The following is a 26,394-nucleotide window of genomic DNA, read 5'->3' as shown; positions in this document are numbered from 1 at the left end:
GTAGTAATCCTGCAGCTGTTATATCATGGTATAAAGATGGTGATATGTTCACTGGTAATTCAGATGAAACAATATCAGATTATTCAGAGAGAAGTGGAAATAATGGTGGTAGAATAAGACAACAAGATTTAGAAATAAGATTACTACCATCCCATAATATGGTACAATATCAATGTAAAGCTGTTACTACTGAGGTTAATAGTATATCAGTAGATTCAACCACTCAACAAATCTCTGTATATTGTAAGTATTATTCTACACTATACATACATACAGTATTAGAGTTAACTAATAATATGGTACAATATCAATGTAAAGCTATGACTACTGAAGTTAATAGTATATCAGTAGATTCAAGCACTCAACAAATCACTGTATATTGTAAGTATTATTCTACATTATACATACATACAGTATTAGAGTTAACTAATAATATGGTACAATATCAATGTAAAGCTGTTACTACTGAGGTTAATAGTATATCAGTAGTTTCAACCACTCAACTAATCACTGTATATTGTAAGTATTATTCTACACTATACATACATACAGTATTAGAGTTAACTAATAATATGGTACAATATCAATGTAAATCTGTTACTACTGAGGTTAATAGTATATCAGTAGATTCAACCACTCAACAAATCACTGTATTTTGTAAGTATTATTCTACATTATGCATACATACAGTATTGGAGTTAACTAATAATATGGTACAATATCAATGTAAAGCTGTTAATACTGAGGTTAATAGTATATCAGTAGATTATTTATTTATTTGTTTGTTTGTTTGTTTGTTTATTTATTTAAGTTCCTCCTAGTTATTCATCTTCTTGTACAACCCAACTCACTGGTTATCCTGGTAACATAGACCATGTGATGGAAGATGACAATTTAATGTTGACATGTACATCATGCAGTAGTAACCCAGATGCAGTATTAGAATGGTACCAAGACAACCAACCAATATCAAATGACAAGCCAATGACGTATACCAATGATGTACACAATCATGGACGGATGTCAATACAAGAATTGAGCCTAGTCTTATCATATCGTCACCACAACAGTGAATTTTACTGTGTAGCTGTGAATAACGAGTTTGATAGAAGTCACGTGTCCACATCTGAGCCAGTGAAATTGAATGTTTATTGTAAATATGAATTGTATTGGTTAGCACGTAATCTATAATTGTATGTCCCTAACCATCTCTTTCCGGTGCACTTAGTTACATTATGAATTTATGAATATATTGAAAACAGTTTTAGTAATTAGATTTTTTGGACATGGTGAATCCCGAAACAACACATGTGTGAATTAAAATTGTCTTGCATGTTCATTTCAAGCTGAAAGCATACATTTTTTAACTGAATCGCTGATAATATAATTTAAAAATTGCACCATATTCAATAGTTGCTGGTTATCACATGTATAATAAAAGCCCATGCTATATTATCGATATTGCACGCATCTTTATATTTAGGTGTAACCTTCAGTGGACATCTGTCCATTTGTCCATTTGTTTGCAGTGCATACCATTTTGGTTGATGGAGGATATAGTGTACCCTCATAGAATATTTCATCTCATATCAATTAGATTTGAACAATTTTGGTGATGAAGTTAGCTGGGCATGTCACGGTGAACTGCATTATGTCTTGTGGGTTTCCATAAATTTACTTAACTTCCAGAGTTCACTAGAATGATTTGACATGAATAAAAACATGTTTAAAACATATCTATCAGATAAATTAAAATCATTCTAGATATTTAATGCTGTGAAATCCATGGTTAGAAAATAACATAGTTATTGCCTTCTAGACACACCAATTGCAGTGAATGAAACAAGGAATGGACAGTCAAGAGCTAATGAGGGGGACACGGGAGAACTACGATGTCAGATTAACAGCAACCCTACCTCTACAATACAATGGTTTGGTCCAAATGGAAATGTTCTCACCATCAATGACAGAATTACAATTACTACCTCTACACAAGGAACATTACATGAAAGCTTAATTACAATTAGTAATACACAATCTGATGATTATGGTGACTACATGTGTGTTGCTGAAAACTACTTTGCAAATACAACATTTATTGTAATATTCCAAGGAAAAGGTGAGTAATTATACTTTGACAATAACAATTACATTGTGTAATTAAAGTTAAAGTTGGTAAGACATTTGTTAACTCAAATTATTCCAACACCATTGTACGATACAAAACAAGTAATAAATTATCTTTATGAAATAAATAGAACATTATACTTCGGTATATGATGGCAACAAATCCAACAATACCGGACGAAATTAGGCGCTGTTATATAGTGTATTCCACATTTTATATTTTATTTTGTTAATAATTCATATAAGTTAGCTTCTACTCTCTATTTAGTGATATTACGAATGCGGACAGTTTTCAAAATATAGTAGTTGCCATTCGCATTTTAAAATTTGTTTCACCATTCTGTATGTGTGTGCCGGTTTCCGTATATATCTATCTATATATGTCTACCTTTTTACAGCTTACATACAACCAATTGATTATTATATATTTTCATGATTGACGTAAACATGGCAACCCCAAATAGCAATAATCTAATACACATTGTATTGACGTATTCTTGATATATTTAAAATATCTGAACACTAACATATTTTAGCGGGTAGTTACAATGGTATGAACAGTCAAGAGCTGGAAACTTATTTTTTCATACATTATGTAACTGAAATTCACACTAACGTTCAATGTACATGTGATGTTAATACTAAACTCCATACTTATGTTTAATCATTTGATTTAATTTCATTCTCATCAACAGGTCGTCCATATCCAGTGTCAGGTATTGAGTTATCCCCATCCCATAATACTATAAATGTGACATGGATCCCTGGATTCAATGGAGGCGAATCACAGTCATTTTATATTGAATATTGGGTATCATCAGATGAAGAAATGCAATTAACAGAGGAAACAACAAGCAACAAACTAACAATTGATGGATTGCTACCATGGACAGAATATAATATTATTGTCATCAGTAAAAATATAATTGGAGAAAGTAGAAGTCAAACACAGTTGATTATTACTGAAGGTGAGATTATAATTATTTTGGCAAATAACCACTATGTATTTTCATTGTTGAGGTAAATATTTCACTGGCATAAATTAGCACAACCAGTGATATCAGTAGTATTTGGTTTATGCAAATTGGTTGGTGTTGTGGGGTAAAAATGCAGCTTCAGAATTGTAAGTAGAACATGTTGTATTGAAATATTGTATGTACAGACTAAGGTTAGAAGATCCACAAACTACGTGTACACTTGTTGAATTACGTCATTGTTATGCTAATTGTGTGCAAATATGTAAATTTGCTCATCAAAATAATATTCATTTTTATGTATGCCATATGAGATGGAATATCGAACATTTACTGTTCATATTCGGAAATTTTTAAAAATCAAATTCAAATAAAAAAATGTCATACGAACATATGTCGCGTCATTAATATGTACAGCTGGGACAAATCGCTGGGAACACAACGTAATGAAAGACAAAGGCAATTCTTCAACTATCTATTGAAACACATGAATACACACGACAACATTTCATTTATGTGTGTGTTTTTTAATTATACTATAGTGCAATTACGATAATGTATGTTTATCGTTGTTGAAAATAAAAAAAAAAAACTCCCCTCTGTTAACAGTAACCAAACACATGATAAATTCTGGAATATTAAGCGTATAATGTTTGCCTATAATATTATGCAAAACACGTGTTTCCATTTTAACAGTTAAATGTCTGTATTTTATAGCTCAGCCAGCAAGCATTGTTGATGGTCATAGATCTACACTACACACTAACGCTGCAGTATACATCATGCCAAGTGTTATCCTTATTTTGTTGGCGATTACGATTGTACCTGTTATAATATTTTTGAAAAGAAGAAATCAACATAAAGAAAACACAGGTGGGCGAATTGGAATTAGCTTGATACTATAAGTGACCTGTTATGTTTTACTCAATCCATGACATATATTATTTCATTTATAATAAGTATATATTCAAATGATTCTTTACAACAATACATTGTTACAAAAAGTGTTTTTCTCGGCAGAAGAAACAGTTTTAGATGATATAAAATACGAAAATGTGGCTGTAGGTGAGTGTAATAAAAATACATTTGTCCTGAGCATGTCAAACATTAATTTATAGAATCACAATTTAAGATATTCTAACATACTTCTTCTATATATTTCAAGATATTATTCTTGTTTTGTGTTTATAACAATAACTCCACTGTTTGATTGTTGTCCCCAATTTGTATCCCGTACAATATATTCAACATATACAAAATATATGCATGAACTTAATTCAGATCGCGTCAAAATTATTTGTTATGTCACGTCACAATTATTTGGTATAACACTTTTATTCCTGTATCAATGGGGTAATTACATAGAACTGTAATGTTTACAATATTGACAGATTATTCAGAAATTGAAAATAAGTTGGAATCTGACAATAATGCAGACGTAGCTTATGAATCTATTGAGACAATCGGTTCCACTAAAGTGAGTACAAAAATATTAACTTTACTTCCACACGTGATCGTATAGTTATATTCTTGTTTGTAACTGTTATTTTGTTGTTAATCAGTGTAAATTCGGTTGAAGTTATATAGCAGGAAACATGATAACTGTGTGACCTTTTTTGAAGATTTGCTTTTCATAAACCCATATTGTATTTTACTAAACTACAAGATATTTGTTGCAGAAGGAAGTAACAGAAGAGGAGTATGCTAAACTTTCATTTGACAAGAATGAAGTTGTTTATATGAAATCAGGACAGAAGACAATCGAATTTCCAAGAGATCGTGTTTGTATCAAAATTATTATTTCGATTGGGAAGTTGTATGAAATCAGTAAAGCAGAAGCATGGAATATTGATGGCGTCTCTGGAAATTCCAATGTAGTGATTAAGAAAAGTAGTAGTGAGTATTTAGTGAAACATTCAATTGACTTCTATATATCTGCTTCACTGACAAAATATAAATTACGTTAATCATAATATCCATTTTCAGACGGTGATCCAATGATAGAAAATGAAATTATGAAGGAAATAGAATTATTGCAATCAACACGTGGGCATAGTAATATAATTCGAATACTTGGGTGTTGTACAGAAAACGGTAGGTAGACTGATAGATTACAACATTTGAAATATTGTGATGCATCATGCTAACTTTCCATGCATTTCAATTCAGTGACTATTATGTTTATCTTTTTTTTAGGTCCCAGTTTCATAATACTTGATCATTTAAATGTCGACTTGAAGACATTTCTCCAATCGCAGCACACACATGAAACCATGAAAACCCCGTATAAAGACTTGTTTTTATTCGTTATGGATATCGCCAATGGAATGGAGTATCTGTCTAGCTTAAAGGTATTGTGATGATATCACTAATGTGTGTGTAAACCAAGATAGTATCGTTTTTAGTAGAATGAAAAAATGCCTGCTTTACAAATGTCATACCAAAAAACACTCACATAACACTGTGACTTTGCAATTATTTTGTATTTCAGATAATGCATCGATATTTGACTGCTGGGCATGTGTTGATTAGTGATGACAAGAAGTGTAAAATTTCTAATTTTGGTTATGCTAGTGACGTAATAGATGACGCACGGTTCTTCGAGAAAACAAAGGTAAAATTAATAATTAAACGCTGTCTTTAGTCATGTTCTCTGACTGCGCATGTTGCAGATAAAAAAAATATTTGTGATTTACTATATGAGTAAACTCACAGCGTTTATGCTCTGGGTTGTAATATTCTTTCTATTTTTGTCAGGGTAATTTTCCGTATCAATGGATGTCAGTTGAAACGCTGTTAAACAGACGATTTACTCCCAAGAGTGATGTGTGGTCATTTGGTATTGTAATATGGGAAATTATTACCCAAGGTAAAACGGATATAATTATATTGCCCTATTAACGGGGACGTGACGAAAAGATAATCGGCAGTGTATATTCATTAATAAGTTGAATGCCATTAATTGTACTAACTAAGTATATATTTAATTGTATGGTAAGGACGCATTTTTAAAATATACAAAAAAGTAATAAATTAACACAAATAGTAAATAAATTTAGCAAACTTTTTCGTAATTTCTATTATAAGCTGAAATTATGATGACCGACATACTACTTCTACAGGATCAACACCTTATCACGGTACAAAAGAAGAAGATGTAAAAGTGATGGTAACTAATGGGAAAGTATTACCAAAACCAACTCATTGTCGCGCTGCTATGTATGTATACGTTTCACTGATCGTATTTCGGGGAAAATAATACTTGCATCCTGTATAACATATATACTTGTTATTGTTTGTTAATCAACGCACAATTGTATTCCAAGTTTGTTCTACTGTGGAGGTTTTAATTTAAGATAAACTAAAATATGTTATATTTAGTATTTATGCATCATTGGTACAGACTTCACAAATATCTCAATAGGTATCAACTGATGAAATTGTGTTGGAATCGTCATCCTCGAGATCGGCCGACATTCACCAAATTGGTCAAGTCATTAAGGTCGCTGCTGAACGAAAGCAAGGTAAGATTAGACTGAAATACATTGAAATTCAATAAATAATTAAACAAGAATTATTGTAATTGTCTATACAGCATTGGCAATTACTTACTATTGTGTTATATTCTGTTTAATAAACAGGAACTCGATAACTCGTTCAATGTGAATGTGTCTCCATATGCAAATATATGAACATGACGAATTTGCATTGAAGACCGGCTATAACAAGATGTGCGTTATATGTCTGAAAAGTGTATATCTGTTATAAATCAATCCATTATAAATATGTATTCCTTCTTTTACTTCCGCCTAAATCAAATTTCATCTGATCATTTTGTATATGTATATGTGGTTTGTTCATTTTACAAATAGTCAAAAATGCCGACATGACACATATTTCTAATTACAATTGTCATATATTCCATGTTGATCGATTTGATTTACTGTTAAGAAGTCTGAAACGAATGTAAAGATAGTGAATACCGCTATAATCATTTATCCCTCGTTTATGCAATAGTGGTGTTGTGATTGAATATACTTCAAGTTTATCACCTCAAAACCGTTTTATATATAACCGTGTCATTTTATATATCCAGAATGTTATTAAAATAGTTTTGTTTCTAACGCAAGTGTCTTGCTTTACCGATTTTTAGTAGTAGGAAAACAATACATACGATTGAAAAAGTATACTTCGGTATTGCTAATGTATTCACGGCGCAGACATTATACATATATTCGCTTCAGTGGCTGATTAATCTTTAATTCTACAATATCAAATATATTGACCGTAGGTCTCGAGCAATAAATATTTCTTTATCTAATTGAATAACGCAGTGTAGTGCAATTGTCGTTTCCTTCTTATGCTTGAAGTAATATGTTCGATTCCACATCTATGAATTATTTGTTTTTCCCATTCAGATGGAAAAAATGTGTGAGTGTAGATACGAACCTTCATAAAAGAATAAATCTGACATGATGTACAATCTATGCATTCTAGGAGGTTAATTTTATTGCAATTTATAGCTTGTACTCTGTTGCATTGGTGGTTGAACGATTCAACGATTTTAAAATAATATTGTGTCCGCAATTGTACGCAAATTATAAATTTAACCCCAGTTCTCTTTGACGAGTTGCATATTAAAGACGTCCGTAACTAATATATGACATGTATTGATTATGATGACGTGTATAGGTATAATGAGAATGTCGAAGTCCGCTGTGTAATATAAAATGTTATCCAGTCCTTACATTCATGGTGTAAAGAGATGGAGTTTGAAATCTTTATAATGTATTTGTTCGTGTCCACCATATGACACACACATATTTGAAACAATGATATATGTTTATTTTGTTAAAATATATTTATCATCAGTAAAAACAAACAAGGGCTAACAATTTTATTTTTACGTTGGTCTAATTAGATGTTTTTTTTTTGACTGTTATAATGTAATTTCCCATGAACATACATATCTTGCTGCTAAAATCACCAAGCATGTCACCTGTATTCCACCATATGACACACACAAATATTTGAAACAATAATACATTTGTCCATGTTTTAGTTTTAAATATATCAATCACTCCTGTTCATTTTGAATGTTTTAACTTCAAGTACGCCATGACACACGACAGGGAAGTGTGTGTTTTCATGTAACTCCACATAAGTTATTTTTTTTTATTCGACAACTTGCATAACCTTTGACCTTGGTGTAATTTGATGGACTTTTCAACCTTTATAATTTAATTGCCCAATGACATACACATATTGGTGTAGAAAATATTCCTTCAACAAATACACTATACATAATATGTACATATACTGACAAAACACAGAATAATGTCTAACACAATTATATACAGTGGTGCCGTGCTACGACAAAGTCCATGAACCACGGATCGAATTCTCAAAGCGCGTAGATGAGCCCACTAGCAAAACTCACTGCAAGCGTGACTAAATATCATATGATATCTTCACAAAATCCTAGACTTATCTTCGCCGTGGTTGAAAATGAGCTTTTCTGGTCGCTAAAACTGTATATCCTACCTCTGATGGGGTGAGCATTTGAATAATGTCATATCCATAACACGTAATATGAGGTTATTACAAGGATACCTCATCCTCGTATACTCACAATAACCTTATTATTATGAATATTTACCTTCCAAGGATACACCATGGGAGTGCCGAAATTCAAAATGTGTAGGACAGAATCAGCGAACTTCTTTGAGTTGAGTACGGTAAAACCCTTGAGGCAGCCATGTCTGTTTTTATTATTAGAGAACGCTTATGCGCGTAATCATTCCATATTTGGAATTCGCATTTTCTAATATGGTAGGATGAAAATACTCCGCAAAATACCGCAAAATTACGGCAGGCTGTAACTTATGACGTTACGGTGACAGATGTACAACACAACGCGTAATGATGTATCTTCCTCATAAAATTTCATATTATTAACACGTGATGTTAAATACGAAAATATTAACCGTAGAATATGTACATTATTTAAATTTCGTGAAAATAGAATTTGATAATTCCACGTTTGAAAAACAAAAATGTATATTAATGAGTAAAACCTGTTGTTTATGTATGAGATACCGCCATGTTAGATTCATAGACCTATACAGATACAAATTATGAAAAAACCAACAAGTCAAATATTTAAAACAACTATAAACACCAGCAGCATAGAACGGTTGCCATGAATTGAGCTCAAGGCAAATAGAATACACACAACTCAAGCACACTGTGGTGGCGGGATTGACGATTTCGCTCACACAGTGTCTGAATTGCGAAAATCTAATTTGCATATGAAAGGTATTGAGAACATGAACCTTAGTTGCCAGTCTTTACTTCAAACACAATTGACCTTTGTGTTGACCTGTATTGTGTACCGCATTGCATTTAATGGTTGTTGAGATGGCAAGATTGTAGGTCTAGATAATTATTTTTTTAGCGTTTCAATTCAAAGAAGACTCACAGACTTTTATTTATATAATGCTATCAATTAAACTAAAATTTGTATATGTGTGGTGTGGTGTGTTGTGTTATAAACAGACCATGAAAAATCTTATAGTACAATCGTTAAATGCTGCTGTGGTTGATGTTGTAAATTTTAATCCCGTTCTTCGCGTAGCTTCCTTTTTTTTCAATTTAGAATGACGATCAAAGTGTAAGTCTAATTTATATTGACAGTTTATGAAATATGCTACAGTTATGCAGCTAACACAATGTCGGTTTACACAATATGTGTAGTTATCTGGAATAATTACGCATAGCATATGAAACAACATACTGCAGATAATACACTCCGCATATGAATACGACCGCATGGTACAGTGCGTCATTTATTAAGGTGCCTTAAATAGCCCACACACATTAGGCCGTTGGCATGGCGTTCTGTTATATCATATGATGTTGATAAACCATTACGTTATGGTCAACTGTTCCCATTACTCTTAGGTTAGCCAATCTTGGAACTGCACCTTAATACTACTAGACTGAGCTGGATATGTCACGAGAACGAGACATGTACGAGGGATGTTATAGTGTGATGTATGAACAGAAATATACTTGAATACAAAGTGAATGATTACGGAATTATTAATGCAAAAAGTATCATTCAGCATAGTTTAGTTAATGGTGGATTTTATTTACAATTCCAATAACCGTTGTTGGTGCAGTGGTGACAAAGGTTCAAATAGTAACAATAACTCGTTATTATTACTAGAACTATTTTGTGATTATGTTGAATAGATTACGAACCTACGGTTGGATATAACACGGCATACAATCTAATGCTAATATAACATTTACTTGAAAATAATATAATGGTAGAATGAAAATACCCCGTAAAATACTACAACATTACGACACGCTGTACCTTATGACGTTACGGTGACAGTTGTATAGTGATGCACATTATTAATATCAAAAGATGGCGTATATACCAAATGCGACTTTGAAATAAACTGTGCTTAATAATAAGCTTTAGAGAATAACATGATGTAACACCTTACTTGATTCAACTCACTCTGACATTAACTTGATCTTTCAGTTCACTATAAATCACACACCTACATGTCATAAGTAAACATAAATAAAAACAAATCATCTAACGAGTACTGCAAGTACCTGATATAATACTACAGATGCAAAAATCCGTATATTGGGGACACAGACATGCGACGCATTGTGTATATTTGTTTTATTCGGGGATTCCATGACTTGTTTTACATAAACATGGATCTAACCAAATCAGTGTTTGTTCTAGTAATACTGCATATGTAAGGAAGCGTTGTTACATGTTGCTTCATTATATATTCCAAAGAAGAACTTTCTTCATCAAGGGTTAAATTAAGGTAATAATCATGGATTATGTACATTTCAAAACTGAAATAACAATAAAGTACATGTTTAATTCTCGTATAAATTAAAGTGAATAATTCCATGTTTGAAAAAGTACAAATAAATACGAACAAGTGAAACCGTCATATAATTTTGTATGCATGAGATACCGATTGAATTCATAGACATTTAGCGCAAGTTGTAATAAAAAACGAGTCAAATATTTATAACAATCCTAGGTATCAGCAGCGTAAGACGGGTTCCAGGGTTAAACTGCAAAAAAGTACAGGTAACGCAAACACGTGGTGGGAGTATTCATTGTTCTCACATAGTGTATGAAATATGGAAATCCAATCTGCATGTCAAAGGTATTGGTGACATGAACCTAAGTTGCCAGTCTTTACTTCAAACACAATTGACCCCTGTGTTGACCTGTATTGTAAAGCGCATTCCGTGGTATTCAACGTTTGTTGAGCTGTCTAGATTGTAAGGTGTAGACTAGTGTTTCCATTCAATGATAACATTCATTAAATAAAAACTACGCTAATGTATATGTGTCGTGAATATGTATTAAAAAAACGACGAGAACTCAGTCAGTGATTAGAAGCTTGAGCTTGAAATTATGTAGCTGAGACAATGCAGGTTTTCAATATATGCCACAGTTAACCGGAGCAATTACACATGGTATATGAAAATAATTGTTGAAAATTAGACTCTGCATATCAATACGGCCGCAGAAATATCACATGTCGTATTAAATGTTGATAATTGTACGCTGTTTGCCTCAATACACTGTGTTTTATATTGGAAATCTGATGAGACAAAGAATATAGTTACCAATTTGGTTGTTTTAACTATGGAAATAACCGTCAAAATGTTCCTACATTGTCTTTATCGCAAATCCATGACGGGTCTTCTTCAGTGTATTTATGTTAAATTTATGAAGGTAACTTACATGACATTATTTATTGCCTGTGTGTAGTGTCACTGTTTATCAATTTGTCCGATCGAATATGTACTTTAAATTGTTGATTTCTTGAGATTTTGCGTAAGGAATTTTTTGCATAGAAATTTTATTACGTGCGTTTGTACGTTACGTGTAGTTTGTACGTTACTGTTATTTCTTATGCATTTCGTGTGACTGGGAATTTGTATTTTATGCTGTGTAACGAGTTGTGGGTGGAGAGGTCAAAGTTCACTCAGTTATACACCTAGGAAATAAACACACATAAAAAACCACCATGTTAATGTTATCAATTCTATATGTTACATTAAAGTTTTCGTAAATTGATATCAGAAAATATATTTTGAATCTCGCTTTATATATGTAAAATTACGATACATGACTTCTCAGGTGATACAAATATACTATCAAAAGTTTACTGTCTATACAATACAACAGCCAATACAAGCTTCATGATGAATTACGTGCAAAAATAAAATAAAGTGAACAATTCTCAACTCATTTATACTAGGGACACATACAATGCTTAATTTTTAATTATTATCAATGAATATTTAGAACAACACATTTCCGAATCATATATGATAACAATATAAATAATACATTTCATAGTGGAATCCATACTATAATTTGAGGTTTGTTGTTCTTGATTTTGTTGCTGTTCTATATTTTATTATGAATGTTTCTCATCTGAAATTCTATTTTTCATGTCTCCCATTAGTCCTCCTGATTTTGTTAAGGATGCACCTAGGTACACAAATTCGAATTGAATGCTTTTTCGAAGTCAATGAAATTAACGCATAGTGACTCGATCAATAGTATAACGTAGAATGTATATTTGTTCTGTTGCCCTCTCTCCCGAAATCCAACCTGTTCTTTTCTGAGACTTTCATCAACTCTGTTCTTTATTCTGGCTATGGAGACTCGGCTCAAGACTTTACGATTGGTAATAGTGTTAAATTCCTCTTCAATTTCTAACTTTGTTTTGGTGGTTTTTACACAGTATATTTTTGAGCCTGTATACTGTTTTCATTAGCTGCTGTTTCTGCGCCAGATGCTATTTTGTCAGTCGAGTCCCTTTGGCCAGTTCTAATATGTCTTTTTACCTGGCTGTTTACATCATTGTATTGATCTTTCAATCTCCTTTTTATTCATTCAGATCGTGTCCAATTATCCCATGAAGTTTGTGTTTTGCGTTCAGCAATGACCTTCTCCGCTGTGAGCTAACCTGCCGTTCGCATCTGATAACAATAATAACTTTTTATCGAATGGGTTATCAGCCCATAGCCCAACCCCTAACCTTGAGGACGTCTTGCTTCTACCTGTCAACTTTTCCGCTTTGGGTAACCCTAACAGGAGTACAAGACTCTCGATAGCGTAGCTCTTGAGGGCACTGAAGCGCGCAAACACCCCCAACAACAATAAGGTGATAATTGAACAGAAATAAATCTATCTGTGCAGACGACAGTCACATTGTGCAAATAAATATCTGTAGTAGGCAACTTTAATGTTTTCATTTAAACTGCCAGCGAAAGAATGTCAAAGTTCATGAACCCGGAAATTGCAATAGCAGCATAAGCATCAAAGTCAGATCACAATGTTTACTACAAGTCTTGTTCTACTATCTGTTTTTACAAGTAAGTACATATTTCATTGCCTTCATGTGGGTATGTAAACTATGACTTCAAACAGGCAAGTTTATGTTGCACTGATTTTAATGATAAGTAGTCCACACATAATTATTGATTGGTTTCACTTATTATTGTTTGACAATGTAATAATAAGTCTGTGCTAGTTGCAATATAAATGTGCATAATTCCAATTTTAACATTCAGTACTTCAGTAAACATTCATTTGTTATAAATACGTGCTATAAATATGTAAATCGTGTACATACATCGAGCCGATCATGAACATGCACAATTGTAAGGAAATTCGCCATTATAAATAATGTAATATACCATTTGACTCTTTGAATCATTAAACCTTAATTTCCTAGCGTGGTTTACAGCGCCCTCGTCGGCAAAATTGCATTTTCCGGTTACTGTTACAAATACAATCAGTTTAGTTAATCTGTGTCGCATTGAATTATGTTTCATATTTTAGAACACTAAAACGTACATAGTCAATGTTTAGCGACTATGTTTTTGGTTTGTGATTTTTCAGAACACATACCTGTGCATCGATGTACAAATAGATTGAATCGGTTTATGCCAAACACACCGCCACACATTGTGAACCAATACTTTCCATTCTGGAGAAAAACCTTCACTATAATGTAAGCGCGTCTCGTCATACCACTTTCGCTGATATTGATTTTTTAAACAGTTTACAGATGTGTTCATTTCCGGCGTATCAATGGAAATTTCTATTTTAGCGAATAAGTTTGTCATTTTTAATAACACATGTTATTTTCGACTTCTTCACGAAAATTACTTTGAATGGGCCAATGTATTTTTTTGGATTTCGGGAGAATATCATTTATTATGTATTTTTACCAAATATTTATGTCATTTTGGGTAATAACATTATATTTTTGACTTTTTCTTGAAAACTGTCAGCCAGTTTGCTTTGATATGTTGTATGTAGGTACCTTGGATTGGCCTCGTTAAGACTTGTTTGTTTTTGTGACGATATCGGTAATTCTTATTAACTGCATTGTTTTATATTTGTGCATTACTTAACTTGGTTACAACAATGTTCTGGTGGGGCCGTCAAGCTAATTCGACCATTAGGTCGCTTTTCATTCAATATATCAAGTACTAATAAACTTATCACAATAAATCATAATGCTCTAAGACATTGCATATTGATTTTAAAATTATTATAAGCCAAGCCTGAAATCTGATTCAAATTGAACTTATAGTAGAGGTGCTCTGTAAGTATTATAAATGTCAATACTGTGTTTTACATTATTTTCATATGCATCTCAAATAGCAGACAAATATTAGTTGCCAAGCTTCTTGTTTGAAAAACTAATCTTAACTCTGAATTGTTTTTTACACGCCTCAAATACTCTCCACACTTTCTTTGATTTTCATTTTGGTAGAAGATTTCTAACGTCTTTTTGAAAATCAGCCCGATTGTTTTGATATTCTATATGTAGATTGATCACTGTCAGATTGGTTTGATTCATTTTTTGATTAGACTAATTTTCATTCTAGTGAATGCCTGTATTCTGTTTATCATCCAGCTGATTGATTTAAAATTATTTTTTATATATATGAAGTTTTTTGAATTGGTAAATTGGTACCGCAAACAGGCAAAATATTATTTTTACCCAATACTACGTCCAAACATGTATTTTAACCCATAAACCCAAACCACACTTAATATAAATGTCACAACATACTTCTTCAATATCATTTATAAATCACGGCTATGGGTGTTTAAAATGAAAGATGGTAACCAGGTTTAGTTACACAAATGACACTCGTAATATATTGATTCGTGGTACTCTAAGAAATCACTCACTGCGAACCAGAATGCATGGGAAAAAGTATTTTCAATGCACACAACCGTGAATGTATAAAGGATGCAATGTTCATGTTATTTTGCTGACATTTAAGCATAACTTTCGACTAAAAAGATTGCACGTTTCAAACAGTCGTTATGATTATTCAGAATGTCTGTCAATCATGGCTATTTGTTAAGTCTCCAGGTTTGTTTGCATGGTATTAATGGTGTAAGTGATATGTTCTAAACTCTGCGACTGATAGTAAGTGTTTTTTTTCTGGGATTGAGTCTTTTCTCAGATGTTAAAGCATGTCAAATGAAAATATAGGATCCTAAATTGATGCACATCTTGCAATGATGATAGCTGCGTACTAAGTAAACAACTGAGCAGACCATGTAAGCTAAATTTCTCATTCTCATGCACTGGTGCAATTCCCGGGATTATGGAGCCAGGCGCGAATAAACACCAGTAGATTCGTGTTACTTATCGATCGGATATGGTCAACTGTCAATTGTTTGCACTTTTTTTACTTTATCTCCAATTTTTGTTAAACCTGGTTCACCAATGATTGTGTTTTAGCAATAAAATAAAAGATAACTGACTTGCAATCATAGACAATATGACAATTCCAAATCATAGTATATTCTGAGACAGATGGCAGAATCAAACACATCTGTCTATCTTGAAATATGTCTGCTTTCTGACATAACTATCCCACAATGCATTATAATTCGAAATTTTGGTATATGCTTTACATTTTACCAAGACAGACATTATATACCCACACATGTTAAATTGTCTGGCAGTCCAGGTCATGAGTTAAGTGTAGAACTGGTACATGGACACTTAATTAACAAGCAGCTTGTAAATGCAGACATTTCATTTGTTATATATTGATTAATGTTATTTCATCATTACGTTCCATATTATTCAACTTAAATTACCAGCATGGATAATTTCCATACTTGTAACCATGTTGTTGTACATGGTGTACACTCTACATTGCATCTGCCTTTGAATTACTCTTAATTGTTTCAGTAATAAGTAATTGTGAGTAACTTCTATGTCATTTTGTAATTAGGTGACTAATATCAAATGATATCCACGCCCTATACTATGATTAGTCCAGCCTTACATATACAGTGTAAGCCATGTGTAGTTTAACTATGTTCTAATTATTAGTGATTCATGTGTTCAGGTTCTGTTGCCTTGACTGTTACTCTTCCAGCTGCACTAACTACGATTGAGACTACAACGACAGTTCTGGAATGTACATTCACTACAACTAGTAGTGGTATAGAGATTACATGGTATAAAGGGAGTAGTGTAGCTACAGGTACTATAGTTATACAAGCTGGAGGTGGACAAGTTTTTCCACGGCCTGCATTTCCCAGACATGACATTCAAGACCAATCTAGTTTAGTTATAAATGACACACAGTTGAGTGATGCTGGCACATATTGGTGTGAAGTATACGCTGCTGGTGATGGTATTGATGCGAAATCTATCTCATTGACAGTAACAGGTTTGTATTATTTGCTCGTGAAAATATACATTATATATCTGAGTATCATTAACAGAAAAATATATTATGTAATTATAATATTAATTCAAGAAAATTACCAATGGAGCATGCTTAGCATATGTTAAAGTTAAATAAACATTGTCATCAGTAGTACATCGGGGCAGAGTTATGAGCTCTGTCCCAACACATTCCACAATATACAGTGATTACTAGGTACTAGACACATTGCACAATGACTGACCAGAAAACCTGAAAGAGTCAATAATAAAGCCGTAAAACATGCAATATGTATTACAGAAATTACTTTCAAGGTACTTGTATAATGAAAAAAAATACAAGCTTTCTAATCATATGAATTGCCAAAGAAAGTATGTTGCACACAATATTTAAGAAGTCAGTTCTCATAATCAAACAGTTGACCATTTTGCATTTGATTGTAACACAAATAAAATGTTTTTGGTATGCGAGAAAATAATAATTTCTACCTATTTGGAATCAAGTTTCAACTTTATGAAATTATATATTGCCTCTGTACTAAAATCTGAATGAACTCAATGGATGGGACTCAGTATGCCAACAGGCATACTAATTTTGAACAGAATCGACGAACACAACTTGGAAATGTCATACACATGTATATGGTTTTTTATAGGCTATTGTATGGGTCAACTATGACCTATGTTTCAAATGGGTTAAAATCTTTTCATATTAATTATCTAATTGCATAATAATTGGTTTTTAGCTTTTCCATTGATATCTCAAATAGTACTCATCTTAAATTTCAATGAATCTTGTTGCATTTATGGTTTAGGTAAACAACCTAGTTAGTTTTGCATTTAAATATATCAAATAGTATTACCTAATTCAATTTTCTGCTTTTCAACCAATTTGAAAATTAATTGAGCGCCCGAGATAATATACATATATAATTAGTTTTTCGTTTAAACACTTACATATTAATTATCTAATTTGTATATTAATTTTCTCCCTATAACTAAACAACTATTATTGCATTTCAATGAGACCTATAGACAATGGTAAAGATTTCCGAATTTGCATAATATGCATACTCGGCACAGTTCATTGAAATGTTGTACATATATGCTCTGTGCTAATCCACAAGAGCGATTAATTTAATGTTGAAAAACTTCAATAAATTAGATCACATTATGTCCATCTTAATATCTTTTTTTAAAGACTAAATTAGAATTAATTTTAAATAAGCGTCTATTTTTTCTAACCTTTCTTTGATATTCAAAATGGAATGTTCTTTTGCAAAGAATGTTTTCTGAGTATGTTTTTATTGTGTTACTGAATATTCTCGCCCGATAACTCTTTTTTGCATCAGACAATTTCCGATAACTTCGTTGGCCTAATGTCATAATTGCACTTTTTGAAGTTTATTCACATGTATTTTTTCAGTGACCTGAATAATAGTTACGCCTAGTTCCAGAATGGCTGTTAACGAATTGGTTCCCAGCCAATTGACCGACATATATTTCGACAGGGCTTTCCTGAAATTAGTTTGTGATTTATTTTTGCTGTTCATTTTCAAAATAAAATGTTAACATTTCATTTGTGCTTATTATATCACGAACGACCCACCAAACAATAATGATATATTTGGTTGATTAATTATTTTTCAAAAGTTAATTTGATTAATTAGTGTTCTCAAAGAGGTATATACCGTGAATTGTCTCCATGTCACTGTAATCTAAATGGGTCAGTGTTTCTAGTACATTATTATAAATCTCTGGGTTATAAATTATTTGCTGATGGAGAATAAAGTCTTTCTCATTCATAAATGTTATTACACTTACAAAAATGACTGGCAATGCCAATATTATATGAACCCCTACATATGCAATTCTAAACAATATGTAAAATTAAGCTTACTTTGTTACTTTGTTTACTATTTCTTTTTTTAAATCGTGCTTTTCATTTTTTTGGTTTTTTAGAAGCCAGTCATATTTTTTTTCTTGTGATTTTTTTTTATTTTGAAGATTATTATTTCTTTTAATATCCATATATTTATGTATGAATAATGAAAACAACAGTGTTTTATTATTGTTTATTAAATCATAAAATATATTTATACAAACTCTGAGCTGTGACGAAACAGAACTCAGGGGAATTAGACAGATCCACGACTATTCATTAACTAATTGTTAATGATCGTAATAGAATGAGTTTGACAGATAACCGCCCGAGGTGACTACATTTTAGGTATCCCAAACAATAGCTGGTAGTTTTAAAGAAGAAGTTGAACATATCAGTTTGTATTGCTAAAAAATATTTGTCAGATTGTGGCAGCAGACAAACATTGGCGGAGTTGTGTTTGATTTGATCACAAACTGTCCCACAATACACTGTTATTTGGAATTCCGATATGGCCTACTGCTGTCAGACAACCATCTTGTATTGTATTTTGTCTCAAACATTGTTGATATGCTAGAGCAAAATTATTTGTAAATTAAGTTTCGACCTAATTGAAAAGCTTGAATTTGGGATATAAGTGAAACTCTGCAAAAAAGGTGAACATTTTTAATCTCGTCAAATAAATTGGCTGCTAATCAGCCATATTGCATATAATCTCGTTAAAATCAACTGACAATTGTTTTCAGGCTATTCTCGGCTTAAATATGGCCCCGCCAGCCATTCAGTATTTGAAGAGAAACAACATATCTTCTCAAACCTACTTGCTGGTAGTCTTCAAGAAGCAATCGAAAATGCAATTGCTGACACATGACGATGGACGATCTACAATGACAGCGGAACAAGTAATATAACAAATCCTGCCTGCCTAACCAGTATTATTTAGTTGTACAGCTGTAAGATTCTAAATTCTTTTCTATTCTGAAAAACATTGTCCATTGCTTTAACAGCATGTATCTTAAGTGATATATACACAAGCATATTTTGATATTATACTATATCCTCAGTTACAAATCATGCATAATATGTTTCATTATTCCACACAGCGGCAACTCCACCAATTAAGCCTACTATAAGTATCACTGATGGTAATAATCCATCAAATGCAGGTGACAGAATCAGATTGCAATGTACGTCTGGTGGCAGTCCTACACCAAGTTATACCTGGCAAAGAGATAACCAGCAACTACCAGCATTAAATAAATATCAATTAAATAGTGACAACAGTAGATTAACAATCGATCCTAGTGACAAAGATGACAATGGTAAAATATTTACATGCCACGTGTCTAATATTAAAGGAAGTGAAGAGCAAGATATAACAATCGATATAAGATGTGAGTAAATATGAGGATTTAATGATATGTTAAGTCTTGCCATATATTTTATGGAAGCTGAATAGAAATGATAAGTTACACTCAAACTGTACTTATTAAAACGCTAATGTTTCACTCATTAACTGCTATTGAAAATGAATAATATTGAAGAATAGTGTTAACTGTCCCCAAATTTATATTAATATTTAGATGCCCCAGGTAATCCAGTATGTTCATACCAGACTATAACATCTAATCTATTGAATGATGAATTGGGAATAAGATGTCAATCAACTGACGGTAATCCATTGGCAGTCCTACACTGGTATCGTGATAACAATCAGCTTCAAGGTTTATCACAATATACAAATAGTAACACAGTTACACTGGATTACACATGGAATCTGAATAGAAATGATAATGGAGCAACATACATGTGTGAAGCAACGAATATTGTTCAAACTACACCATTAACGTGTCGACTTGGACCATTCAATGTCTACTGTAAGTATATTTTATATGCAGAATCTGTCTAGAAATGATAATCAAGTAATATATACATGTAATATATACATGTGAAAATACTAATGTTGTACAAACTACAACATTAACATGTCAACTTGAACCATTCATTGTCTACTACATATATCTTATATATAGAATCTAAATATAAATGATAATCAAGTAATGTATACATGTAATGCTACTAATGTTGTACAAACTACACCATTAACATGTCAACTTGGACCATTCAATGTCTACTGTAAGTATATTTTATATATGGAATCTAAATAGAAATGATAATCATGTTATGGATAAATTTAAAGCTACTAATGTTGTACAAACTACACCATTAACGTGTCAACTTGGAACATTCAATGTCTACTGTAAGTATATCTTATATATGAAATCTAAATAGAAATGATAATCAAGTAATGTATAGATGTAAAGCTACTTATGTTGTACAAACTACACCATTAACATGTCAACTTCCTGTTCGTGTATGATCTTTTATTTTCTTAAATGCACCCAATCATTACGTTTATATTTTCTTTTACAGTTCCAGCAGAGAGTGTGACATTATCTGGCATAACCAATCCTGTGAAGGAAGGTGAAATTAAAATACTGACTTGTACTACATCAACCAGTAATCCAGCATCTCAGATATCATGGTTAAAAGATAACAATGTATGGACTGCTAATACATATGAATCTATTACATCTGATGTTACAAGAGATGGAGATTATAATGGTAAAATAAGTGAACAACAGATGACAATATCTATACAAGCAGAACATAACAGTAAATCATATCAATGCCAATCAAGTCATACTGACTTCAAAGGTCACGTGACCTCTACTGTCATTGACCTTACTGTATATTGTAAGTAATTTACAAATTTATAACATTTATCGAGAGAAAAAGTTACTCATAATCTGTGATTATGGTCATTGTTCTTACATTTACAATATTGTGGGTTTTTTTTATTTGCAATCATGGAACAATATTTTGATCGTGACAATCATTGCATTGCAGTAACTACAAATAAAAAAAATATTTTTTTAAATATATTGAATAAATTGGAAAAAAATAGATAAATGTTTTTCTTTTTATATCAGGTCATTTAATTTTGTTATTTAAAGGCGTCATTTTACTAGCATTTTAGAATTCAGAGCATTTATATAACGCTATAATGTGTCGATAATCAAACTAACCGCCTTAAGTATTATATTACACGTGATTATATACTAGAATGTGTATATGGTAGCCACACTTAACAGTTATCAAAAACAATGATAATGTACGTTATGCTAATCAAGAGGAAAATAGATTGAGCTAAGTGTACTTCTTGCGACTAATAATTATATAACTAGCTTTGGCTTTGAATAATTGCACTGTAATTGGAGCTGAAACAAAATCACAATTTTATAAAATTACGAGTAATTTGGTTTGTGCGTTATTATTAAGTGCTACTTACTGATGATTGGTTGTATTAACGGAGATTGATAATACGTTTACTATACTTTATATTATTCAGCTGTTCACATGATGTCATTAAAATTGAGTGAAACTTATAACAATAGTTGTATACTATTTTTCAGATAAACCATTTGTTGTGAATGTATCAAACAATCAGCGATCGGTTGCCAGTCAAGGAACTGTAGCAGGACTGCGATGTGAGATTGAAAGCAACCCACTTTCATCGGTAATATGGTATGGTCCGAATAATCAACCAATAAATATTGACAACAGAGTCAGTATCGAAACAGTGCCACGTGGATCCTTACATGAAAGCATATTGACAATACAGGATACAAAGCTAAGTGACTATGGTAGTTATTTATGTTTTGCAGAAAACGATATTGGCAACACAACATTTATTGTCACGTTCAATGATAAAAGTAAGTATTGTCATTTTTCATTTTGACCAAGAATACTCGCCACTCTATGCATATATAAACAGAAATCAGCAGGTGAATGATTAATAAAATGTGTGTTAATGTTAAACCACACAACAAGCAGCATGTATTATCTAACGTTTGTTTATAAATTGAATTGACAAATATACAACGCAATTCACATATAGGTGTTCCAGATGCGCCAAAGTCCATTGTACCAATTACACGATTCTATGACAGTCTGTTGGTCACTATAATTCCCGGATATGACGGCGGAGATGCAGATATAACATATTTTATACAATATCGTACCCGGAGAAACAAATCTTTCATTGAATTGAACACTATTAACTCAGAGACAGGGAATACAATAGAAATACTAAAATTAGAGCCGTCAGCACCATATGAATGTAGAGCATACGCTGCCAACGCAATTGGTATAGGACCATACAGTAATAGTATCATGATCAGAACATTGGGTAAGTTTTATTGGAATAAAGTAATGCTAACATTGAAGTGTGGAAATCGGCGTTTGAAAATGACCGACAAATTCGCATGGAATACAATGAAACAGACCCTCCAACTAACATTTCTTCATATGTGATACACGAATCGGCAGCAAAAATTCATGGTGTGGTCGAGTTATGTTTTTTTTTGCTTTGTTTTTTGGTTACGGACATATATATATATATGATATTCATGATTTAAAAAAATATCATTTCCTGAACATTTCACAGGTACGGCTAATTTTCGATAGAATATATTAATTTAATTTTTTTTTTCTAAACGTTTCTTACTCGATTTCAAATACGTGTTCATTTTATCAACTTGCTTAAATATCACATAACTATAATGACTATAATGTAAATTACCATAACAGTGCATACAATGATAGACTGGTATATTTCTATTTTTCCTTTGATCAAAAATAACTATCTACCAGCCTTACCACAATAGGAATTGTTTAATACATTAATTACTTTTTTTTCGTGAGTTGTGCAACTCGTATTTAAGCAATTACCTAATTTTCTGTTATTTGTTTTGTCTGACCGAAGTAATATGACGCAAATAGTTTGAATAACCACGCCTTAAACATGACCACAGAAATAATAATATGACTGTTACGTAATAGCATTTCATGTAGAAGCCTTATATATACATCAAAGTGATATTGTTACATTAGCAACTGTTACTATTTTTAGATGAGCCAATCGTGGAACTAAATCATGGTACTACAACACTGAGCTGGACACGTCACGAGAACGAGACATATACATGTGTGAAAATAGAAACACGTCACGTGGATGTCACATGGGATGTTATAGTGAAATGTATCGATAGAAATATACTTGAATACAAAGTTAATAATACAAATAGAGATTACAGAATTACATATTGCACTGAAGACGGGATTTGTGAAAGTCGAGAATTCAATGCGTTAAGAAAGAGTATCAGTAAAGGTAATACATTTTATTAAAATTGAGCTAAATTATACGTCCGTTATTTCAGTTTACCGAATTGTACCACATAATCTAACATTCAGTAATTTTTTTTAATAATGAAAGTATTTATTTACTAAACTATTAACAGTTTTTGGTGTAATGAGTTTGGAACACAAGACCAAATAATACCAAAAGATCCTTATTATTACAAATAACTGTTTTGTGATTATGTATAATACTATTATCTGGATGAGCATAGCACGACATTTTATATCACCATATTATATCACAATTCATATGATAACCTCACTATTACCACACAAAAATACGTTCTAAATAATGATCGTATGAGGCGCAAAGAAATATGGGTTTTATTATTTACGCTGCCATCGCAATAAATGACGGATATTGTGAACTTGTCGTAATTTTTCGGTACGTATGACGTCATATGAATTATTACGAACAATTTTACGTGGTTACATACAACTTACTTTAGGAAATAAATTACTATTCCTATTATTTGTAATCTGTGTTGGTTGCAGAAAATAATATGCATAGCTACTGTATCACCTATATGTGACGTCACACTGTGGTGATGTGCTTTCTATAAATGTCTTACTAGCACATGTGTGGGATTTGTTGCATAAGTATATTTAGGCTTTTACACGGTCAGATTTGCCGTCCTTGTAAACAAGTTGGAAATGTTTTAAAAATGCACAAAATGTTATACAACAAAAAGATACATATACCAGTTTAAATATCCTATTGTATTTGTGTGTCTCTTTATTTGTTCTCATTGTACCTATCTGGCATAAAATAATTCGATAGAAAACAAACATATCTTACTGACATAATAAGAATTAATTATCTGGTATTCCTCACTCTTGTGACGTCATCTTTGACTGAATCGGAATTCCTTGGAAATAGTCAACATGAGTGTTAAAACGCATGCTACCCTTTCTATTTGATATTTCAGATTATGATTGTGGCTCATCTAGTGTAGGTATTATCGTAAGTATACTCACGACTTTACTGGTAACTACTATAACTGCTATTGTGATTAGTTATATTTTACATAAACGTCGATGGAGCCATGAAAAAAGACGATCAGTGAGTGACATAGATTTTTGTTTTCAATATCGAACGTTGAAAATCATTCTTCTTCGAAGCATTATTACTGACAAATATAATTAACATATTTTTCTCAACAGGAAGTCGAAGATGATCGCGAGTATACAGGACTCTCAGTCATAACAAAGGAAAAAGACCACACATACGAAATACCAGGGACAAAGGTAATTTAGTTTATTGCCACTACCATCAAGAGTTGAACAGCTTACACACTAAGAGTGATTCGCCGGGAATAGATCAATCATAAACGTCTGTATGATGTATTTGTCCGCTGTAATATGTAAATATATGCACGAATCTGATTGGCTATTGAGTATAATATTACATTGTACTACAGGCTTTTGCATTCAATTAGTGGCATCTTTATACTGTCATATATTTACTAATATATTGACAGGATGTCGATACAGATGACGGTTATACATCACTCCGCCCTGCTACCAGAGAAAAAGAATCTGAATACGAGACTCCATTACCAAGTCCAAATAAGGTATAAATATATATATAAATATTGTATCAAGTAGTATCATACTAATTCTTTATACACTGTGAATATAACTTCGATGAATGACCAACCCATTATTTAATTTACAGGACACTTCTGAAAATGCCTAGTCTCAGGATATTCACATGAACCCGTAATATACCAACTGTATTGCTTTTAAAAGAGTCTATTTCTATTTTAGCATTCGAATAAGTTTATATATTTGCTACATTATCTGGACATATATTAGTCATGAGCCAGTTGTACAACTATTGTAATATTAGTTATAATGAAATGTTCTAGTTTATTTATATACTCATATGTTACCGAATAAACGACAGTAATTGTAGTTTTTGTCGACTCGTGTTTGACTATTATAAGTATATTATAGTCTCAATTCTATTCTCACATATTTCACCGTTTTCCAACAATGTGCAAGTCCGCCGATTTTTAAACAACACTATGCAAATTGTTTATAAAAGCAATGACTCGAGTTGAAAACGACTGCAAATAAAGACATGTGAAAAGTTTAACATACATTCACATTCATGTAATAGTATAAACACAGAACCCCAATTCCTCGAATCGCGACTCAATCAGTTTTTAAGTATATTCTACGCCAAAATGCATTATATTAACTTGGTGGTATTGATGATTTTACTCACAAGGGATCTGAGTTGTATAAATCTAATTTACATATAAAAGGTGTCACAACAAGTACCATGGCTGCCAGTTAATATCAAGGGACTTTAGTGGGGACCATTTTTGTTGAGTTGTCGAGTTTCCAGCGT

At 32.0% G+C, this 26,394-nt stretch overlaps 2 protein-coding genes across 4 annotated transcripts; both read left to right on the top strand.

Annotated features, from left to right (window-relative positions):
- Positions 1-1,796: 1,796 nt before the first annotated feature.
- On the top strand, positions 1,797-16,690 carry LOC102810042 (tyrosine kinase receptor Cad96Ca-like). Of its 3 annotated transcripts, none has more exons than XM_085499301.1 (13): positions 1,797-2,119; positions 2,823-3,095; positions 3,819-3,974; positions 4,122-4,166; positions 4,493-4,578; positions 4,781-4,997; positions 5,088-5,195; positions 5,298-5,452; positions 5,593-5,715; positions 5,859-5,970; positions 6,224-6,320; positions 6,526-6,625; positions 16,569-16,690. In XM_085499301.1, the coding sequence occupies exons 1-13, from the start codon at positions 2,059-2,061 to the stop codon at positions 16,581-16,583; spliced, it is 1,548 nt and encodes a 515-aa protein (XP_085355427.1). In that variant the 5' UTR covers positions 1,797-2,058; the 3' UTR covers positions 16,584-16,690. The 3 variants fall into 3 exon arrangements, with proteins under 3 accessions (XP_085355427.1, XP_085355426.1, XP_085355425.1); XM_085499300.1 differs by lacking the exon at positions 16,569-16,690 and adding an exon at positions 6,743-7,225 and having other exon boundaries at positions 4,784-4,997; XM_085499299.1 differs by lacking the exon at positions 16,569-16,690 and adding an exon at positions 6,743-7,225.
- A 2,594-nt stretch (positions 16,691-19,284) lies between these two features.
- Positions 19,285-25,950, top strand: LOC144352133 (contactin-like). Its single transcript, XM_085498886.1, has 11 exons — positions 19,285-19,297; positions 19,877-20,167; positions 20,357-20,650; positions 21,207-21,449; positions 22,250-22,549; positions 22,735-23,025; positions 23,749-24,006; positions 24,965-25,098; positions 25,200-25,283; positions 25,517-25,609; positions 25,714-25,950. Exons 1-11 carry the CDS (start codon positions 19,285-19,287, stop codon positions 25,732-25,734), a joined length of 2,022 nt encoding a protein of 673 aa, XP_085355012.1. The 3' UTR covers positions 25,735-25,950.
- Positions 25,951-26,394: the final 444 nt, after the last annotated feature.

Source organism: Saccoglossus kowalevskii, chromosome 5 (genome assembly GCF_978046115.1).
Source record: "Saccoglossus kowalevskii chromosome 5, keSacKowa6.1, whole genome shotgun sequence".
NCBI classification, from domain to species: Eukaryota; Metazoa; Hemichordata; class Enteropneusta; family Harrimaniidae; genus Saccoglossus; species Saccoglossus kowalevskii.
The sequence above is the reverse complement of the archived record's forward strand: the minus strand, read 5'-3'. Positions and strand labels throughout refer to the sequence as shown.